The sequence below is a fragment of the Syngnathus leptorhynchus genome, chromosome 1 (genome assembly GCF_054491065.1).
Source record: "Syngnathus leptorhynchus isolate UIUO chromosome 1, UIUO_Slep, whole genome shotgun sequence".
NCBI lineage: Eukaryota > Metazoa > Chordata > Actinopteri > Syngnathiformes > Syngnathidae > Syngnathus > Syngnathus leptorhynchus.
The window spans coordinates 16876094-16894789 of NC_141195.1; the positions used below are offsets into that span (position 1 = coordinate 16876094).

Here is an 18696-nt window from a genome sequence, read left to right on the forward strand (position 1 = left end):
TATATAGAGATTTGTATTTTTTTTCCCCCAATTACTTTTTTAGTCAAATGAAAAAAACAAAAACAATTCCCAACACGTAATTGCTGTTGCGCAATTACTAAAGGCTCTCCCTTAATATTGAACACGAATCCATTGTATGATAATGTGTAATTTTGTATTTTTCAAAACTAATAGTGAAATGTATGTCACTCCGTGATGATGTTATCTTTGCGCCCCAACTGATTAACTGGCGCAATGCATTATGGGATATACGAATTTTCTGCTGCCCATAGTCAAGGTCCGTTGCCATAGTTACCACAGACAGCGGGAGAGGGCGAGACAGCTTCACGTGACCAAGCAAGATGGCGACCACATTGTTGAATTGATGCTAGTGTGTGAGTACTTTACTTCGTTTAATTAGCTAGCCGTTACGTTGAGACGCCCGGTGCGTTATTTCAAATTTACAGCTGCATTCTCCTGGTGTAACACAACACTATCCAAGGAATTCGCTTTTTTCCCCCATTCCAGAGAGATGCGATTTTGCATGCCAAGTGAAAGAATAAATCTGCTAATGTTAGCTTATTGCTCAACTTGAGCTGCAGCTGCTTTATTTGTTGTTTAGTCGGCCGGGTGTTTTGCAATTCATATATTCTGGTCGTTACCCATTCCATTTTTTCTTTTTCTTGCAGGGTCTTGAGGGGCCCGGAATTTGGACGTGATTTTCTTTTCTATTGTTCACCATCATCGTCATCTAATTACAGAATCACAATGGCCCTCAATGTCTTTGGTAAGATGATGATTTACCATTATAGCCTAATCCGAGTGTTTTAATTATGTCTTGTCGTTTGTGTTAATTGCTAATTGTTAATTGTGTTAATTCATACATTATTTGTTGTCTCCCCATCATGTTCATTGAATTCGGAGGAAGCCAGTGGCCTCGACTTAGCGATTCGAACACACGTCCCTATTACGAGTATATAACTGTCAAATCGACATAATATTGTACAGTTATAAATCAAATTGTTAGTAGTTAACGGATTGTTATTACGGTTACACTGGAACTGTTGCTGGTTCAGTGGTGGAATTTGATTGATTCTGCAGGATTTGAATCAAAAACTACTTCTGATTGCCATACGTTTTGATCCAATTCTTTTCAGGGTTCTTTGTATAGGACAGTAAAAACCCCAGACATATTTTAATAGTATTACTTTTGATACAAACCTTGTTACACCGATAGTTTGATGTTTTTGTGCTATTTGATTGTAAGTGTTGTGTACTGTGTCTAGTCACCGTGGGACGGTGGGAAACGTAATTTTGATCTCTTTGTGTGTCTTAACATGTGAAGAAATTGACAATAAAGCGGACTTTGACTTTAAAGATGAGTTTGAAGTAAATAAATAAATAAAACACACACCCAGACATACAATAAAAAATATCACACTCTTACCCCATCTCAAGGCTCTAATTTTATTTTAATTCACACCTCGACAAGAATAGCCTACCAGAGACAGAAGGCGTGAATGAAGAAATTGTATCATTTGTGGTGCACACATGGGCACTAATGTAGCCTCGAGGGAACATTACGCAGCCTCGCACCATTTTTTTTTTTTCCTTGTCTGCATAATGTTCCTCTTGTTGGGAAGAAAAGTTATAAATTAAGTGTGTGTGTGTTTTTTGCAATCCATTTGTTGTGGAATTGTCATATTCACTCCACTTATCTGAAAAGTTCTTAAAATGTATTTATTAAATCCAGATGATCAATTTTGAATAAAAAAAAAAAAAACAAGCAAACATTTTCTATTTGTCTTCTCAGATCATGATGAATATAGGCCACCGGTATGGAAGTCTTACTGTAAGTACTTACTAATGATTTGTGGTGATATTGTTTTGTACTTTTGAGCATTTATCTAATTATGTCTGTGTGTTGCTTCAAAACTGAGGTCCGGCTTGTGTTTTCTGCCGCAGTGTATCAGCTCCAGCAAGAAGCGCCACACCCACGTCGATTGACCTGCACTTGTGAGGTGAGGTTCCGATTACCCTCTGTTGACAAAAAGGATTTAGAACACATATTTGTCATTCTTATTATTTTTAGCAATGCTTGAATGCTCCTCATTAAGCCACTATACCCCTGGGCGGAGAACAAGTGCGAGTGTTTTCAAAGGCAGTGAATGTCATGTAGTCGCATCAGAGTTCGCCAAAGTGCGTTCAATGTTGCAAATATTAGCAAAACATTCAACAAACGCTCATCATCAGTTCACATAATTTTGTCTTGTCGCAAAGAGATTTGGAACAAGTTCAAAATTCCCTAGCCACACGAAAAGTACAATACAGCGCAGAACATCTGGAGACCGTTAGGCGACCTTGAACGAACCTCGACAAGATTGCAACATTAGCTGCCTTCGAAAACACTCGCACTTTTTTTAACCGCTCAGAGTGATTGGGTCTTCACTAGTTAGTTTTTCCAGCCAGTTAAAAATCCTGCTGCTCGGTGTGCTCGCCTCTGGATCAGCAAGGTAACATATGCAAAAATGTGGAAACGTGTCCTGATTTTGGGCCCACCACAGCAGCAGGGTCAACATGCTGTTCATTGTTTGTAAATAAATAATGGACCTCTTCTTGTGCCTTAGAGTAATCCCCAGCTCTCCTTGCATTTTGGTAGTGTGAGCTGAAAAGTTGTTCGCATTTAAACTCTCGCTTGGCTATATTCTGCTACTGGTTTTCTTTTCCTTACCAATGCTCCACGTTCAGAAATACAAGACAATTGGAATCGATGATGATGAATGACTAATTCCAGTCAGCACACTCATGCGTCGCTGAGCACGATTCTGCCTCCTGCTTGAGCCAAAAAGTACGAGATTAGCTAGCTGACGTCATGCGGCGCTAAATGTCATTGTTGAGTAGTACAGGCTGTAAATTGACTTGTCAAGTCGTTTGTACAATCAACACCATAAAAATATTTGCCAGCGTGCTAATGTGTTGCTTTCACGTCATATTTTGTGCTCTGTTGAGCTCTTAGTTTGACTCATTCACTCCTCGTTGCTCCCACACATATACGCCGACTCACATGCTGGTCCAGAATAAAATGTTACCGTCTCACGAATCATATCGCCTGTGGGTGGAATTCTCTGGAATTGCAAAACCTTTGATGGTTTTCAAATATGTGTATTTCACCTGCAGGTGGACAATCGACCCAAATACTATGGAAGAGAGTAAGTAGCTTATTTCATCGGCGTGTCTTGTGAGAATTGTTTGATGTGGACAAGCAGACCTACTGTTTTCAGATATCACGGGATGATTTCCAGAGAGGAAGCCGACCAGCTTCTGAGTCAGGCCGAAGGCAGCTACCTCATTCGAGAGAGTCAAAGGCAGCCGGGCACATATACACTGGCGCTGAGGTAGGAGCATTTCCGTAAAAAGCGTATGTCATTCGGCAAGTCACTGTTTGTGCCGTCGGTGAATGTGAGTCGTCGTGACGGATCTGAGTGAGCTTCATCCAAAATGGAGCACCACTCGTGTTTTGGGTCGGCATCAGCTATTCATAGCTGTGTTCCACCTGCCCACATTACGCTTGCATGTTTCCCCTGTGGTTATAATTACCTTCCATAAATACTACTCTGTGAATGAAAATTTGATTTGGGGTTAATGATCTTAAAGTGTCCATCCACTGAGGCCTAGAAAAAGTGTTGTCCCAGTTTGGCGTTTTTGTGTGTCACAGTTTGGTTTTATTTGATCAGAGCTAATTAAAAGTCATTCAAGAGAGGGCAGACTTTGCCTAAGATCTTCTTCCCCATTCAGGTTCGGGAGCCAGACGAGAAACTTTCGTCTTTATCATGATGGGAAGCACTTTGTTGGAGAGAAGCGGTTCGAGTCCATCCATGACCTGGTCACAGATGGCCTCATCACACTTTACATTGAAACCAAGGTGAACGCTCAGGGGCCACTTTCCATGAACCGGTCCTTCTGTCAGCCCAAAGCATTCGAAGCCTTTTAAAACTGTGACTGTTTTTTTTTTTAGGCAGCAGAGTACATCGCCAAAATGACTATCAACCCTATCTATGAGCATGTGGGCTACACTACACTGAACCAGGAACCCACACTGAAGAAACACGTGCCACACAGCATGGAGGCCCCCGATGGCCCGGCTCCCATCAAAGATGATCGCAACACTGAAGAGAGGGTGAGGACGATGAGCATGAATTGATTCTAGCTGCCACTTTTCTAAGACACCTGACTGTATAACATGCAATGTACTTAGTGTCACAGATGAAGCTGAACAGTGATGTAACATGCAACGCTACTTTCTCTCCGAGGACCGTTTTGCTGGAGGATTTAGTGACTGTAAGAATCACGGTGCTCTTATTGGTTGACTCTCCTCTAAATGTGACCTGCTCAATCCATCTCTCCCTCCCGCTCTCACTTGCTCAGCGTAGCGGCGTTTTAGCTCCCTCTCAGTCGTGTGGATTGGAGTGTGCAGAGCGAGAGCTGTAACGCCAGTCTAATCTGAAGGATGTAGAAGACCTTTTGGATTTATTTGCAGATCCTTCGGCCCATTTTCTGATTCTTTGGCCCACTTTTGTTGAGCAGCCAACTTTGTCTGGCTGACTGTAGGGGCTCCATACAAGTTGCTTGCAGATCCAGCTTTTCTTTGGATTGTACAACTTATTTCTGATTCTTTGTACGTCTCTTTTGACTTAAACGCGGTTTTATACTACAGATTTCATAATGCCAAACAGCAAAGCTCATGTTGTCAGGAGAGGTAAGAAGCAATCAGGCCGGCGAGATGAGAAACGAGCACGTCAAAAGGGTTCTTGGTTTGCTGCTGCCCTTGGATTGGATGGTGGCAGCGGTGGCTCAGTTCTTCATCTGCCAATTGCTGGCAGCTCCTTAGACCCCATCATAAAGAAAGGGACCCGGGTCGACCGAGGCCCGGTTATGTCCAAACCAACATCTCCCGCTTCCGCCTTCTGGCAGCCGCTAAAATCTTTGGCCATTTCACAGCTCACATCGCTGGTGCGACGAGCCACGCTGCGGGAGAGTGACATGGTGCCCAAATATGAGAAGGTTCACAACTTTAAGGTAAGACTCGTGTGCGTGAGAGCTTGCGTGAGATGAGATGTCTTAGTCATCTTCTGCCACCATCAACAGGTTCATACATTTCGTGGCCCTCACTGGTGTGAGTACTGCGCCAACTTCATGTGGGGGCTCATTGCTCAAGGTGTCAAATGTGCAGGTAAGACATGAAGTGCACATTAGGAGTGGGATTAGGTCACGCAAGTACACGTCATAATTACGACTCGTGTTAATCTTCAAGTTTCAAGCAAAAAAAACAACAACTTACAAAAACAAAACTTTATCTTGAACATAGACTATAGGTTTTCAAATGTAAACAGGCAATACGAGCCAAGCCGTGTAGTTCAAATCCCAAGTCAGTCAAGTCTGTCATGATAGAAGTAATAAAAGTAATTTATGTTTGAATCACACGTGCACAAAAAACGAAATACGCTCCTGTTATGTGTCAGACTGCGGGTTGAACGTCCACAAGCAGTGCTCAAAGGTTGTGCCCAATGACTGCCAGCCAGACCTTCGTCACGTCAAGAAGGTGTACAGCTGTGACCTGACCACCCTGGTCAAAGCGCACAACACCAAAAGGCCCATGGTGGTCGACATGTGCATCCAAGAAATTGAAGCCCGAGGTGGGTCGACGTCGCGAGCTGACAAAAGTGGAGCCTGCCACCGCTCACGGTTTCTTTTTTTAACCGTCCTCTGTATCCTAGGTCTCCAGTCAGAGGGTCTGTATAGAATATCCGGCTTCAGCGAGCTGGTTGAAGACGTCAAGCTGGCGTTCGATAGAGGTCAGAATCAGGCGTAAACTTGTACATTACTCTGTAATGATCCCCTACATTGCATCCAACAGACGGCGAGAAGGCAGATATCTCATCGAGCGTATATGAGGACATCAACATCATCACCGGCGCGCTCAAGCTCTACTTCAGAGAGCTACCCATTCCCCTCATCACATATGATGCCTACCCACGCTTCATCGAGTCTGCGAGTAGGCGCTCTGATGTCTCACACAATGACTTGTTTCACGTCTTTATGGATGGTCTTCCGTTTGCCCCTTGCAGAGATCACAGACCCGGAAAAGCGGCTGGAATCCCTCCACGAGGCTCTCAAGCTACTGCCGCCGGCTCACTGCGAGTCATTGCGGTACCTCATGGCGCACCTCAAAAGGTAAGCACCTGCCACATCTATTTTTGTTAGGTAGCGTCATGAACAGTCAACTTGCGTTCTTCTCTGTAAAACTCTTCAGACATGCGCTTTAATTGATCCACCTCGTACGCAGGTTCTGATGGAGAATTTTTGTTTTGTTGACGGATTTTTCGAAATATTTTGGAAAGGTTTTTGTTATTGTTTTCAGTCGATCACTTTCTGCCACCTGGAAGTATCCTGGCACCTATCGTTTACAAACATCACGAAAGGTCTGCACTAGTAGTGGTTCAGCGGTTGTTGCAGTGTCAGATGGTTTGGGTTGTATATTATGGGATACTTTGGCAATAGACAAAAATGTCTGTACTAAACTGAACTCAAACAAACCAAACGGGAAAACGGGGATGAAATGAGCACTTGTTTATTTTAAGGCCTTTTCCAAAACATGAGCGCTTCCTTCTCTTCCTTCAGGGTGACTCAATATGAAAAGGACAACCTCATGTCCAGTGAGAACCTTGGAATCGTCTTTGGACCCACATTGATGAGATCACCTGACTTGGATGCCATGACGGCACTCAATGACATCCGCTACCAAAGGCTGGTGGTCGAAATGCTCATCACCAATGAAGATGTGTTGTTCTGAGAAGAGGCGGAATGAAGAGAAAACGGACAAGAAGATATTTAACCAATGCAGGGCAACTGGTCCCACCTGACTGCCTGTTTTGTCAGTTATCGAGAAAATGCTATCACTGAGCCACTCGTGTCAGTGCAGTCAAAACAATGCTGTATTTGCGTTCTTGTTTTTCATGTTTGAGTTTTGTTACAATGAGCTGAGCGCTGGCCATCGTGGGCCAGAATTAATAGAAATGTGGCAGCAGGGCTTCCATGGCAACCACAAGAACAACCATGTAATTACTCAGTTTCCTTGACAGAAAACCAGATTGTATATTGCTAAAACTGAGCATAACTAATGTCATAAAGCGCTAGTGACTGTAACATGAAGGATTTTGTTTGCAATGTTAATTTTTTTCAATTACAGTAGTGCCATCTGAAAAAGGGGCCAAGTGAAGTCAAGATGAGTTTGGTTTGTGCTGCCTTCTCCGATAGCACATACAGTATAAATGAGTCTGACCCCATTTCTGTCGGGGGAAAAGGAGCAATGATTAAATCTTACTTGAATGTTTTCATGAAGTTAAATCAGAATTTAAGGTGGTAAAAAAATAAATAAAAAACACCCATGGCTGCTGGGCTGGCTGATATTGTAGAGATGTACCATAATGTTTCTGGATTTTCTAACAAATCGGTTGTTTTGTTTGTTGTGTGATGTAAAAAATATATATATCCTGTATCTATTTTGTTTTTGATTCCATCATGTACTAACACTACCACACTCTGCTGAACCATGAACCCCTTATGAGCCTTCCGTGATCTGTGACACTTCTTCAGCATCCTATTTTTTTTTTTACATTGTTGTGATGATGTAAACTTTTTTCTGTATAGTATGTATGCATGGAGAAATTAAATTATTACATATGCCCATCAGATTTGAAGTTTGTTGTTTATTTTACAGTACTCATAGCTGTATCTTGATTTTATTTTTCCATTGACCTAATGAAGAGAAACGCAATCTGCTTTCGTACTTTCTTGCGTGAAAGAAAGTACTCTGGAAGTCATGCGTCGGCGGAGAATCGCAGGCATGGCAACGTAACAGCGGAAATTCAATCTCGGTCGTATCAAAATGTTTTATCTTATAAAGCATATATTTTCCAGTCGCATATAGGCCTCGTTGGCGCAGTAGGCAGCGCGTCAGTCTCATAATCTGAAGGTCGTGAGTTCGAGCCTCACACGGGGCAGTATTTTTTTTCGTTTTAATTTGACAAATGACGTATCCTTTTTTTCCGGAATCCGAAAATCTAAAATAAAAATCTAAAATAATAAACATTTCTATGGGCAGTCAACGCGTACAAATATATTTGATAGGGGAGTTTTCTTTTATCCGGCTTTCTCGATGCCTTGAAGGCAACGCCACCACGTCACGAGACTCCGGAACTTCTTTCGTCCAGCAAAACATTACTGAGCAAGCGAGCAGTTGTCAACAACCGAGCGAGCGTCTTGACAGCACCTCAAATTCCGAGCGAACAAACTCTCAGCCCTTCCCCACCGATCGCTTACCTGTCCACTTGACAGGCCGACTCAATGCATTTCAGAGGACCGAAAACACCGAGGCGATCATGGACGTCAACGATTTATTTAGTAGTTGCAGAAAGGGCGACATTTGTAGAGTCAGGTAACCATTACATGTGTACAAGCGCATTTTGTCCCAATCGAACCGTAAAATAAATTCCGTGTGAGCTTTGAGCTCCAGTTATTGCTAAACTAAACGATAGTTTCTGTCGTTAGCCAAAAATGAGCTTGATGTTAACTGAAGCTCACTTGGCTCACTTTGCAGCGTTAGTAGTGATCATGAGTGTTTTGGCGTCATAATACTACAGCATGTTTGGCAATCTGCAACATTATGATACAAATTGAGTAAAACATATACACAATTCAAACTAAATGATGGTAACACCACCACTGAATAGTTTAAGGCTTTTTTTTTTCTCTTCAAGACTCATAGGATATTACTGTTCTTTGGATACACTGAATCTACCAAAAGAAAGAATAGACTTTCTCTTTTCACCCCAAAAAGTTTTCATTCTACCTTTTTCTGTTCTTTTATAATCAGCAGTAGAATAAAGTTAGGTTGAACAAAATGCAGCCAGATCGCCCAAACTGATTGCGTCTCATATAAAAAAAATAATAAAATAATAATAATAATAGTGCATTGCTGCCATCTATTGGTGGTCGTGCATCAGTAAAGTGCTTTCTAAGTTTGAAATTTACAGGGCAGTATCAGAAACCCCTCTCCCACACCTTCTTGTTGAAGACTGAATGAGTTAAGATACCTAAAACCCTTTAAAGCTGTTGTTTTGACCATTTTTATTTTTCTAAAAATAAAGGCTCAAAATGATAACACAATACTGCATTTCTTTTTGGAATATGTGAGTTATGTTATCCATCGTTCATGGAATAAATCAAAATGTTAATTGTATTCTAACATACATATAAATAGCCAAATTTGAGGAACTGATCATTTTGTAGTGGTCTTATGATGTTTTTGACAGCTATATGTTCTGAATCCATAATACTATAATTAAGCCACTCATTTCGTGTCTTATAGATACCTCGTTGAACAGCGAGACGTGGACCTCAATATAAGAGATCAATGGGATAGCAGCCCCTTGTAAGTACCGTTCTTTGTGGTTCACAAAAAAGTATCATTTCCCATTTCTAAGATGACCTCTCTTGTCTGCTAGATATTATGCTTGTCTCTGTGGCCACGAGGAGCTTGTCCAGTACCTGCTGGCAAGTGGTAAGGGTAGTATTTGAGCAAGTGCTGTCCCGTCATGTTCCTCGTGTGACACAGCATTCCATAAAGATGGGTCTTTTTTCTTTGTTGCCATGTAGGTGCCAAGTGTGAGGCCAACACATTCGATGGCGAGCGGTGCCTGTACGGCTCACTGAACGACTCAATCCGACGCCTGCTCAAAGAGTACAAGTGTGTCAGTGTCCGTGCCATGAAGCGGGATGATTTTAACTACTTCCTACACTTGTAAGCTTCGACCTTTAAGTAGTTTGAGTTCATAGTGTATATTATAACTATATTTCTTTATAGTTGTTTTTTATTTTATTTTGATTTTTTTTTTTTTTTAATCCATCCACCCATCCATAGTTAGATTCAATTAGATTTTAGAGAAGTTAGTATCAGTTTGTATTATAAAAAAAAAAGATTGTGGGGCTAATCATATCAGTTAATGTCATCTCATAAAGAAAAGCTACATCTATGTCATCCTAAGATTTGCTCACTCCTCAGGTTGCTGGAACAAGGACTTCACAGTGACATCACGTTCCTCGTTCACGGGCAAATGTTCACGGCTCATCGATGCGTGCTCGGTGCACTCTCGGAGTACTTCAGCGAAATGTTTGCCACCAAATGGAAAGACAAAACCTTGATCCATCTCAAGCATCCTCTGGTAAATCCATTCCATGGTGTCATTGGCACATTTTGCCTGCTTCTGGTATGAGAAGACAAATTTGTACCTGCTTTCAGATCAACCCTGCAGCTTTTGGAGCCATTCTGCAATATTTATATACGGGTGAGGAGATTTTGCAGCTACTAATTCTCCAGAGGAAGGTTTGACTGCCTCATAGTGAACCATGTTTACTGGATAAGAGATTAATGGAGAAAAACGATCCCAAAACTGTCTCGTTTGCTTTTTTTTCAGTCTTACTAATTGGGTGTAAATATTTTTGTAATTCAAAGAGGGTTTGTGCAAAAATGACATAACTGTTTTTATTGCTAGTGTGTCTGAATAAAGTAAATATTATGATCCTCTAATGTGACAGTCCATAATTTATAATTGTGGTAAACTTGAGTAAATTTATAAAACTGGCTATTGGAAAAATCATCGAATGAATTGCCATGATCGGATAGCATGTTTTTCATTTGCCTCATTTGCTTCAAAACGTATTAAATCAATAATCAATTCCACATGATCCATCTAATCTCACAGATTGCTTATCATACCCATCGTTAATTTGTGCTTTGATATTAAAGGACGTATGGATATTGACGTAAGCCTCGTGGACGACTGCAGACGGCTTGCTAAGCAGTGCAAAATGACAGATTTGATTGAGGAGCTGCAGATTAAATGCCGACAGGTGTACGACTTTGGTAAGATGCCGTGTCATGCTTAGACTGCACTCATCTGGTTTTCAGATACAGATAATCTCCTTATATTTCTTTTTGGCTCTCAAGTATCCAACAAGCCGGGCATCTGTGTGAAGGTCCTCAGTCTGGAGCCTCATATCTGCCAACTCCAGGAGGACATGGCCCAGTTGGCTGACTGTGCTCTGCCGCCTCAGCTCAGGGTAAGAATTGCATTTGAGGTTTTTTTTTTTTTTTTTTAAATGCCTGCATCCTGGCCAGGCACAGAAATATAGAACAGATTATTTTCTTATTAGCATATGTTGAGGCTAATCGCTCAGAAGCAAGTTAAAAAAGGTCATATTTGGGCATTGCTTTCACCTCAGGTCGGATACGGGGTACTTCCCTTCAACAATGTCGACCACCTTCCCACCTATCCTGATGTCTGCTTCAGAGTCGATGGCTACGATTTTTTGTGTCATAAGGTTTGTTTTTGTTGCAAACCAGCCCCGTGCTTTGACTCTAACTGAGAGTTTTATTGCTTGTGTCTATTTCTTCAGGCGTTTTTCTGTGGGCGGAGTGATTATTTTAAAGCCTTGCTGGAGGACCACTTCTGTGAGGGAGAGCAACTCCAGTCCCAGCCTAGCACTCCGGCCATAACTCTGCACAACATCTCTCATCAGATTTTCATTCATATTATGTATTACATATACAGCGATGACACACAGGTTTGACATTTTTATATTATTATTGGCGAGCGTGAACTCAAAGCTATCGGACATACATCGAGAATATTGCTTGCAATGAATTGGTTCTTTTAGAAGTCGTAAATTCTTGTGGACAACCCGCGGCGCTTCTTGAATGTTCATCAATCTGGTATGACCACCAACTGGTTCTTCCTGATATCCAGGTGACACGAGAGAACGTGTTTGACATCCTGTGCGTGGCCGACATGTACCTGCTGCCGGGTTTGAAACGTCTGTGCAGCAAGACCCTCGCCAAGAACCTATGCGAGGACAACGTTCTATGCATGTGGAAGACGGCTAAGCTCTTCCGGCTCACTCGATTGGAAGATCAATGCATAGAGTTCATGGCCAAAATAATTGAGCGGGTGGGTGTTTTTGTAGATTTTATACGAGTGCAGTGGAATTGAAATGAATACGCATTAGATATATCAGCACGTCTAAAAATCCCCACAATTATATTCTTGTTGGTTTTTATCGTGCGTGTCTGTCACAGCTGGTGGAAAAGGAGGAGTTTGCTGAGATGGTCAAAGAAGATGCAGCTTTGCTGGAGGAGCGACAGGAGACCGACTCCGTCCCCCTAATAGACGAAATCCGTTCCTACATCGTCAGTAACGTGCAGACGTACAGTGCCATCGAGGAAGCCAATCAGAAGCTGGAGGTCTTGGAAGAGTTGCTATTTAGCATCGATATTGACTGCTGAAGACTTCTTCAACATCTTGAAAGGTGCAATTTTGTCCGAGGTACAACCTTTGTTTTTGTAGGCTTCATTTATCCGTTACAATATTGTACATAATCTATTTTTAGTTGTAAAGGTTAGTAAGAATATTACATATATTATTATACGTACATAACATCTTGCCAGAGGATCTAAAAAGTCTTCATACATATGTGCTTTAACTTGTACAACGTAAGATACATCTTTTGGTGAGTGGGATAAAAATTTGCGAAAGTGTGCATCCCTTAATATTGGAAATGTGGTTGAGTTTAAAATGAATGTAAAGCGCAGGCATAGGAAAAAAAAATTGGGAAATTGTTGTCACATTGATTAAGCATCCAGGGTTTGCACAAAATAATTTGCGGCTTCTGTAATGCTGTCATTCTCTTTGCAGCTCTCCAGTTTTCATTTTATATCAATTTTGGAGGGACATCCAGTTCTTGGTAATCTTTTCCATGTTTTCTTTACTATTTTCCATAGTATATATGTTTTAGAACTTGATTTGAGGTTTAATCAGAGGTGTTCTAAGTTGTTGCAGGCGTGTGCCGACTTCAATTGACACGTGAATTTTAAAATGATTGTTTCATTCTGAGCCCAACAGTTACAAAAGGGTGCGCCTCATCATCATGTTTGTTTACTTTTTGCTTTCAAATATTGCTTTTGTTTTCCCCCAATTTATCTGTATGGAGGTCTCATCGTTCATCTCACCAAAAGACTTATTTTTTTTTTTTTATCCATGGGACTGTTTTTGCATATGTGACTGACCACTTTAATTCGGCCTCCAAGCAACAAGACTACAAGTTGCTTTCATTGCCACTTTTTATATTTCAAATATTTTAATATTTTAAGATTCTAATTCCATAATGAATATGATTTAATATATCTCCTTTTACGTTGTATGTTGTGAAATATATTTGGCAGGTTGTGCAAGAGAGAGAAAAGTGGATATTGAATCCACCTTTATTTTTGTTTAAAAACAGACAAATATGTGTTCTTGGTTTAGGCAAAAAAAAAAAAAAACATTACAACTGCATGTTGACAAACGCATTTAGTTTAGTGACTAGTAATTCACCTCTGTACCAAGAGATGACGCTATTTCTCAGCTTTTAGGTAGCTGTGGATCATTGAAGATGAGTGGTCAAAAGAAGTTCTCTTGGTAACAACAATACCATTGTTGCACAAATATCCTTCATGGAGATCTTATAGAACGTATCTAGAATCATACGTTCAAAAAGTTACAAGATTTTCTTTTGTATAACATGGTATCTTACTTTTCAGATTAGTTATCAGGGTGGTGGGAATAAGCTTGGATGGAATCTTGTTTTGTAAACGTATAGCCAGTTGACGGAATAAATTTGCTGTTCTAACAGTGTACCACTGAAAATATCTGTGAACAAAATGTTTGCCCTCCAGCCCTGACAGTCTCTTGAATGCTAACAAGCTTCATGGTATTAGAATAAACAGCACAATTAGTTCTTACCCAACAATCTTCAAGTGTTTCATTTTATATTGTTGCTACTCAAACGCAGTTGTTTTTAATCATAGGTCGGAGATCAATATCCCTGTTTCATTTCTTACTATGGGCTTGTTGTACTTTGACTCTTCCACACATCGTTATGTAATTGTATACTTTGCTCACCTCACTGTCTTCATATAGTTGGATCGAACATCTCGGACTGGTCTTTTCATTTACTGTATTATGACACTATACACGCCGCCCGATTACCACACTGTCCCTTTGCACCCGTCTTATCGAATAACTAATTACATATGTCCTTTATTGAGCGTCATGTCCGTGAATGTACGTAATAGTTCCGGCATGACATAGTTCTAGTTGAATCAAATCGACACAATAATGCATGAAAATTATATATACAGTACAAGTCAAGTTTTTCCATTTTAAAGAAACTATTGTACATAAAAACTGCTATGTTTCTTTCTCCCTCTGCTAAGACGTGAAATTCTACTGCATGTCCACCACTGTCCTGAATAATATTTAGCAATGACAAGTTCCATGTGTTTCTAGAAAAAAACTCATTTGAAGAGGGCAGTAGGGGATAAAATCTCTTGGCACTTGACTCATGGCTCTGCGTGACTCACAGAGGCTTCACAGTGGCATCTGTCTCTTCGCATATATGAATGTGCACAGTCACAAATTCATGTGGAGCAGCTCGGCGGTTGCACTCATTTCTGCAATATAGTCATGCAGCTCAACTGTCTCGATTTTCTTCTATTTGATTGGCTGTGGTGTTCCTTCAGGGGCACAATTGCCACCACCAAGGTGCTGTACTTCAAGACCGTTCAAAATCTCTCATTTTTTTTATTTTTATTCTTTCGAACATTCAAGAGGGTTCATACGCATAATGAATGTGCACATCAATTTACAAAAAGGAATACATGAGAAAAGTCATAAGATGGCAAGTGGGAACCTTTTATTGTATTTATTTCACCTTTATTTTGTATTTGTCATATTTGTCAAATCGTCTCTGCTGGCCCCATGTTGCACCTCTAATATGATTTTTAAGAAACCACTGCGCTGGAGGAAGAACAACCAATCAGAGACAGAAGGTCAATCATTTCAGGTTTATCAGGTCTTTTTGATTATTTTTCATTTGAAGACATTCAAATCATCAATTTTCACACCCTTTAAGTAAATGAGTAATACAAGTACTTTTTTTGCACTTTTTTCTACTGAACACATTTGTGTGTACTTTTGCTGCATCTTGTTTTAATTGATTTATATTGATTTTTGTTGCTTATTTTGCTCATACATTATAAATAGTTGGATTCATTTTGAGTAGGATTTTATATTAAGCCTAGACTAACATCTGCCTCGCTAGAAAACGTGTGACCATCACATTAACGACTTGTATACTGTAAATAGACGGGTACAGACTAAAGGATGTACACAAAGTAAACACTGCATGTGTCTCTTCTAAAATCCTAGTACGTCAGGGGATTAGTACTCAAGAGAGAGTGGTAAACCCGTACTTAGCCAGACACTGACCTGAAAAGCTACCTTCCACTCCATTTTTTTACAATCTGCAATTACATGTCCTTATTAGGAAAAGTAACACTTTGAGAAATGTATGGATGTTTTATTTTGTGAATGCAGCCAACAAGAAACACAGGAAGTCCTGTATTTACGTTTCATTAGAGAGATTTAGAGTTATGTTGTGTTGTCCAGGTCAGCGGTTACGTAAGAAGTGACACAGTATAGACCACACATGCACCGCATTGGAAAAAGGTAGCCGCCAAGACGATCTCTTGATAGGATTGTCTTGTGATGACAAGAGCTGGGCAGTGTTGCCGTTCAAAGTAATGCCCACACTCACATTACCCTTAAACATTTTTATAAACAAAGCTAACGGCATTCCTAAGAGCAAAGTGCGTCACTTCAAATCTTTCATTCCTTTACTTTCTAAAATAGACGTAGCTGAACTGACATTACATCTTAAATGTCTAAAGTCCATGGGGCATTTTTTTTTTTTTTTTTTTTTTAAAAGACATCTCCAACAACGGTTCTTGATACTCAAATCCAAGCTTATCAAGCAGGAATTTCGTTTATCTTCCTAGTCTACATGGAAGCAGCTCCTGGAAGTGTGTGACAGGCCGATGCTTACACTGAACATAGCCACAGTAATATGGGATTAAGTCTTACAGACGTATTAGCTGGCAGGACGAACACAGACAAGCAAGTGAGCAGTGGCCATATTAGTTGGCTTTGACGACAAGCTCTCCCGCATTACACACGCACACAACGTTACCCTTCCTTCCGGTTGGTTAAATCTTACCGAACATGTTCATTTTTCATGCACGCAATGTTGAGTGTTTGTCGAGAAACAAATGATTTACATATTAAAAAAAAAAGTTGTGGCAAACTTTTCTACTGAATCATTTTCACATGGTTCATAGAAATGTTTCCACAAGTAGATCATCTCACATATTCGTCTCCACATGCTTAATCAGTAATAAAATTGATCTTTAAACACCATTTGCAAGGATTTGATGTTAGTCCCGCACACCAGAACCGCCATTTAATCATTCTGTTCTGTTGCTAATGAAATTCTTTGATTTGATACTCAAGATAAAATAACTGACCTGAACAGAAGTTACATGTTTGAAGATGATTCGTGAAAACATTTGTAAAGATGGAGAACTATGGAAGACTCAATTGTGGCAAGATAGTTTGATAAAACAAAAATACATCTTCTCGTCAGTGTGTTGGCGGGATTGCTTTCAACGCCTCGCCATGAATATATTTTCATAGCTCAAACAACATCTAGAAGTTGAGAGAACGGCTTGAATTTTTTTTTTTTTACGCTTCCAGGAAACATCTCCCAACACGCATCTTCATTTGTCCATCGTTGTTTTGTGTGTTTTGAGTGAGATAAAGCTCTTCCTGAGGTGAATGTTGTCAGTTGCAGAGAACCTGGCACAAACAATCAGTGCGTGCACGTGAGCAGGGATTACACTGCCACCACGTGACCGACCGCTCTGACTCCACACAGAACTTGAACATCGGACGGGACAGGACAGGACAGGACAGGACAACTTCTCAAGAGGAAAAGGCCACAAGAATAAATGTACTGAGTGCTGTGCCTTTCATTAAACACAAATTATTGTCAGAGATAGGTGGTGAAAGAAAGAAAGAAAGAAAGAAAGAAAGAAAGAAAGAAAGAAAGAAAGAAAGAAAGAAAGAAAGAAAGAAAGAAAGAAAGAAAGAAATGAAAAGAAAGAAATCTCAGCATGCAACTCCACTTGGAGGCTTGACTTGAGTTTTTCTCTCTCTCTCTCTCTCTCTCTCTCTCTCTCTCTCTCTCTCTCTCTCTCTCTCTCTCTCTCTCTCTCTCTCTCTCTCTCTCTCTCTCTCTCTCTCTCCCCCCCCCCCCTTGGGGCTCCAGCTACTTTATATTCAAGGTTTGTTTTTGTCGCCAAATGGTGAGAGTCCACACTTGCATTTTTTTGCCGTTTCCCTGCCTTTGGGTAGCAGAAAGCATTTGTAAAGACTTTCTTGCTGGCATTGTGACACACTGAAGCAAGTAAATGCTTTGAAATGCTGTTTTCCTTTTATTTGCTTCAGCAGTTAATCAAAGATGGGGCCTTCCAAGGTGACTTTGGAATTACGCAAGTCATGCACGATCCATTAAGAAATGTCAAATGTTGTCACAAACATTTGCTAAATCATTTCTGCGTGTTAGATTTGTAGATCATCTAACCTATTTTCACTGAAAGGTTAAACAGTCATAAAATTGATCTTTAATATATTGAGACTGTTAATAATTTACTTTTGAAGGTCGATATTGTACACGAGTGTGTCATACACGGGATTTTTCTGTAATTCTATTAGAAAATGTGAAAATATTTTTTTTTTCTAGAGTTTTCAATTTTAATAGTATAACAGGAAGATTCAACGGTGGTTCTGGTGTGCAGACAGCAGAGGTAATATCAAATGCTCACAAATTTTGTTGAAACTAATGTTAGCTATGCTAGCTGCTAGCGCAAGCGCTACTAAATGTTGCCAGGCACTGTAGAATACAGACACAGCACTCAAATCATTTTCTAGCTCCAGTGATCGATCGTTTTATAGGATAGTGGACCATACTGTCATACGTGCATCGACAGATGTATTTCCCAAAATGACATTTTAAGAGCACGTTTTGCACCTATGCACAGTTTGTCGAGATTTAAAATAGCAGTTTTGCTTGCTCCAAAGATAGAACTGATTCAAAAATGTGGCCCCTTCCAGGATTTAAGATGACCAATCTTACACAGCTTGATCTTTTTTTAGTATAACCTATGACTATATTGTATGTAATTTGGTTGTGTAGCTGCAGCACACACACACACACACACACACACACACACACACACACACACACACACACACACACACACACACACACACACACACACACACAGAGTGTCACCATCTATTTCACATGGATGACTCTGCGATTAGCACACACACAGTGAGCAATGTGCACTGCCCTGTGATTTGTTCACTCATTTACATCCTTTTGTTTGGTTGCATGAGCAAGAATTGCTGTTCTTTAAACAAAGATCATTTCGATACACAGTATTAGCGCAAAAGTTACAATCGAAACATTTCAGAATTTTAAGTGTAAATGTTTTATTGAATTGACGCTATTTTTTTTATTACATGTTGTCGTGATCCATTTGTGGGGGCCATGACAAATCAGACAAAGGCAAGTCACATGTCTTCTACTCTTCACATAAAAATGGAACTCTTCACATTGCAAGCAACAAGCCACTGCCCTTCAATTCTTTGAATGTCATCA

General features: G+C 40.3%; 2 protein-coding genes and 1 non-coding gene across 5 annotated transcripts; all 3 read left to right on the forward strand.

The window, feature by feature from the left end:
- Positions 1-243: 243 nt before the first annotated feature.
- LOC147062298 (N-chimaerin) lies at positions 244-7718 on the forward strand. Of its 2 annotated transcripts, none has more exons than XM_085923116.1 (15): positions 244-374; positions 669-766; positions 1793-1831; positions 1945-2000; positions 3157-3188; positions 3261-3374; positions 3775-3901; positions 3995-4156; positions 4978-5055; positions 5125-5209; positions 5499-5672; positions 5754-5831; positions 5894-6031; positions 6105-6210; positions 6658-7718. In XM_085923116.1, exons 2-15 carry the CDS (start codon positions 748-750, stop codon positions 6827-6829), a joined length of 1380 nt encoding a protein of 459 aa, XP_085779242.1. In that variant the 5' UTR covers positions 244-374; positions 669-747; the 3' UTR covers positions 6830-7718. The 2 variants fall into 2 exon arrangements, with proteins under 2 accessions (XP_085779242.1, XP_085779250.1); XM_085923124.1 differs by lacking the exon at positions 244-374 and adding an exon at positions 382-424.
- A 248-nt stretch (positions 7719-7966) lies between these two features.
- trnam-cau (transfer RNA methionine (anticodon CAU)) lies at positions 7967-8039 on the forward strand. Its single transcript has one exon. It is a non-coding gene; the product is annotated as a tRNA-Met (tRNA).
- Positions 8040-8241: 202 nt separating this feature from the next.
- Positions 8242-13873, forward strand: abtb1 (ankyrin repeat and BTB (POZ) domain containing 1). 2 transcript variants are annotated; one of them, XM_085926159.1, is made up of 13 exons: positions 8242-8473; positions 9407-9469; positions 9543-9598; positions 9694-9838; positions 10100-10259; positions 10337-10382; positions 10844-10960; positions 11045-11157; positions 11320-11418; positions 11494-11661; positions 11844-12044; positions 12173-12419; positions 12789-13873. In XM_085926159.1, exons 1-12 carry the CDS (start codon positions 8418-8420, stop codon positions 12377-12379), a joined length of 1431 nt encoding a protein of 476 aa, XP_085782285.1. In that variant the 5' UTR covers positions 8242-8417; the 3' UTR covers positions 12380-12419; positions 12789-13873. The 2 variants fall into 2 exon arrangements, with proteins under 2 accessions (XP_085782285.1, XP_085782277.1); XM_085926151.1 differs by having other exon boundaries at positions 12173-13873.
- Positions 13874-18696: the final 4823 nt, after the last annotated feature.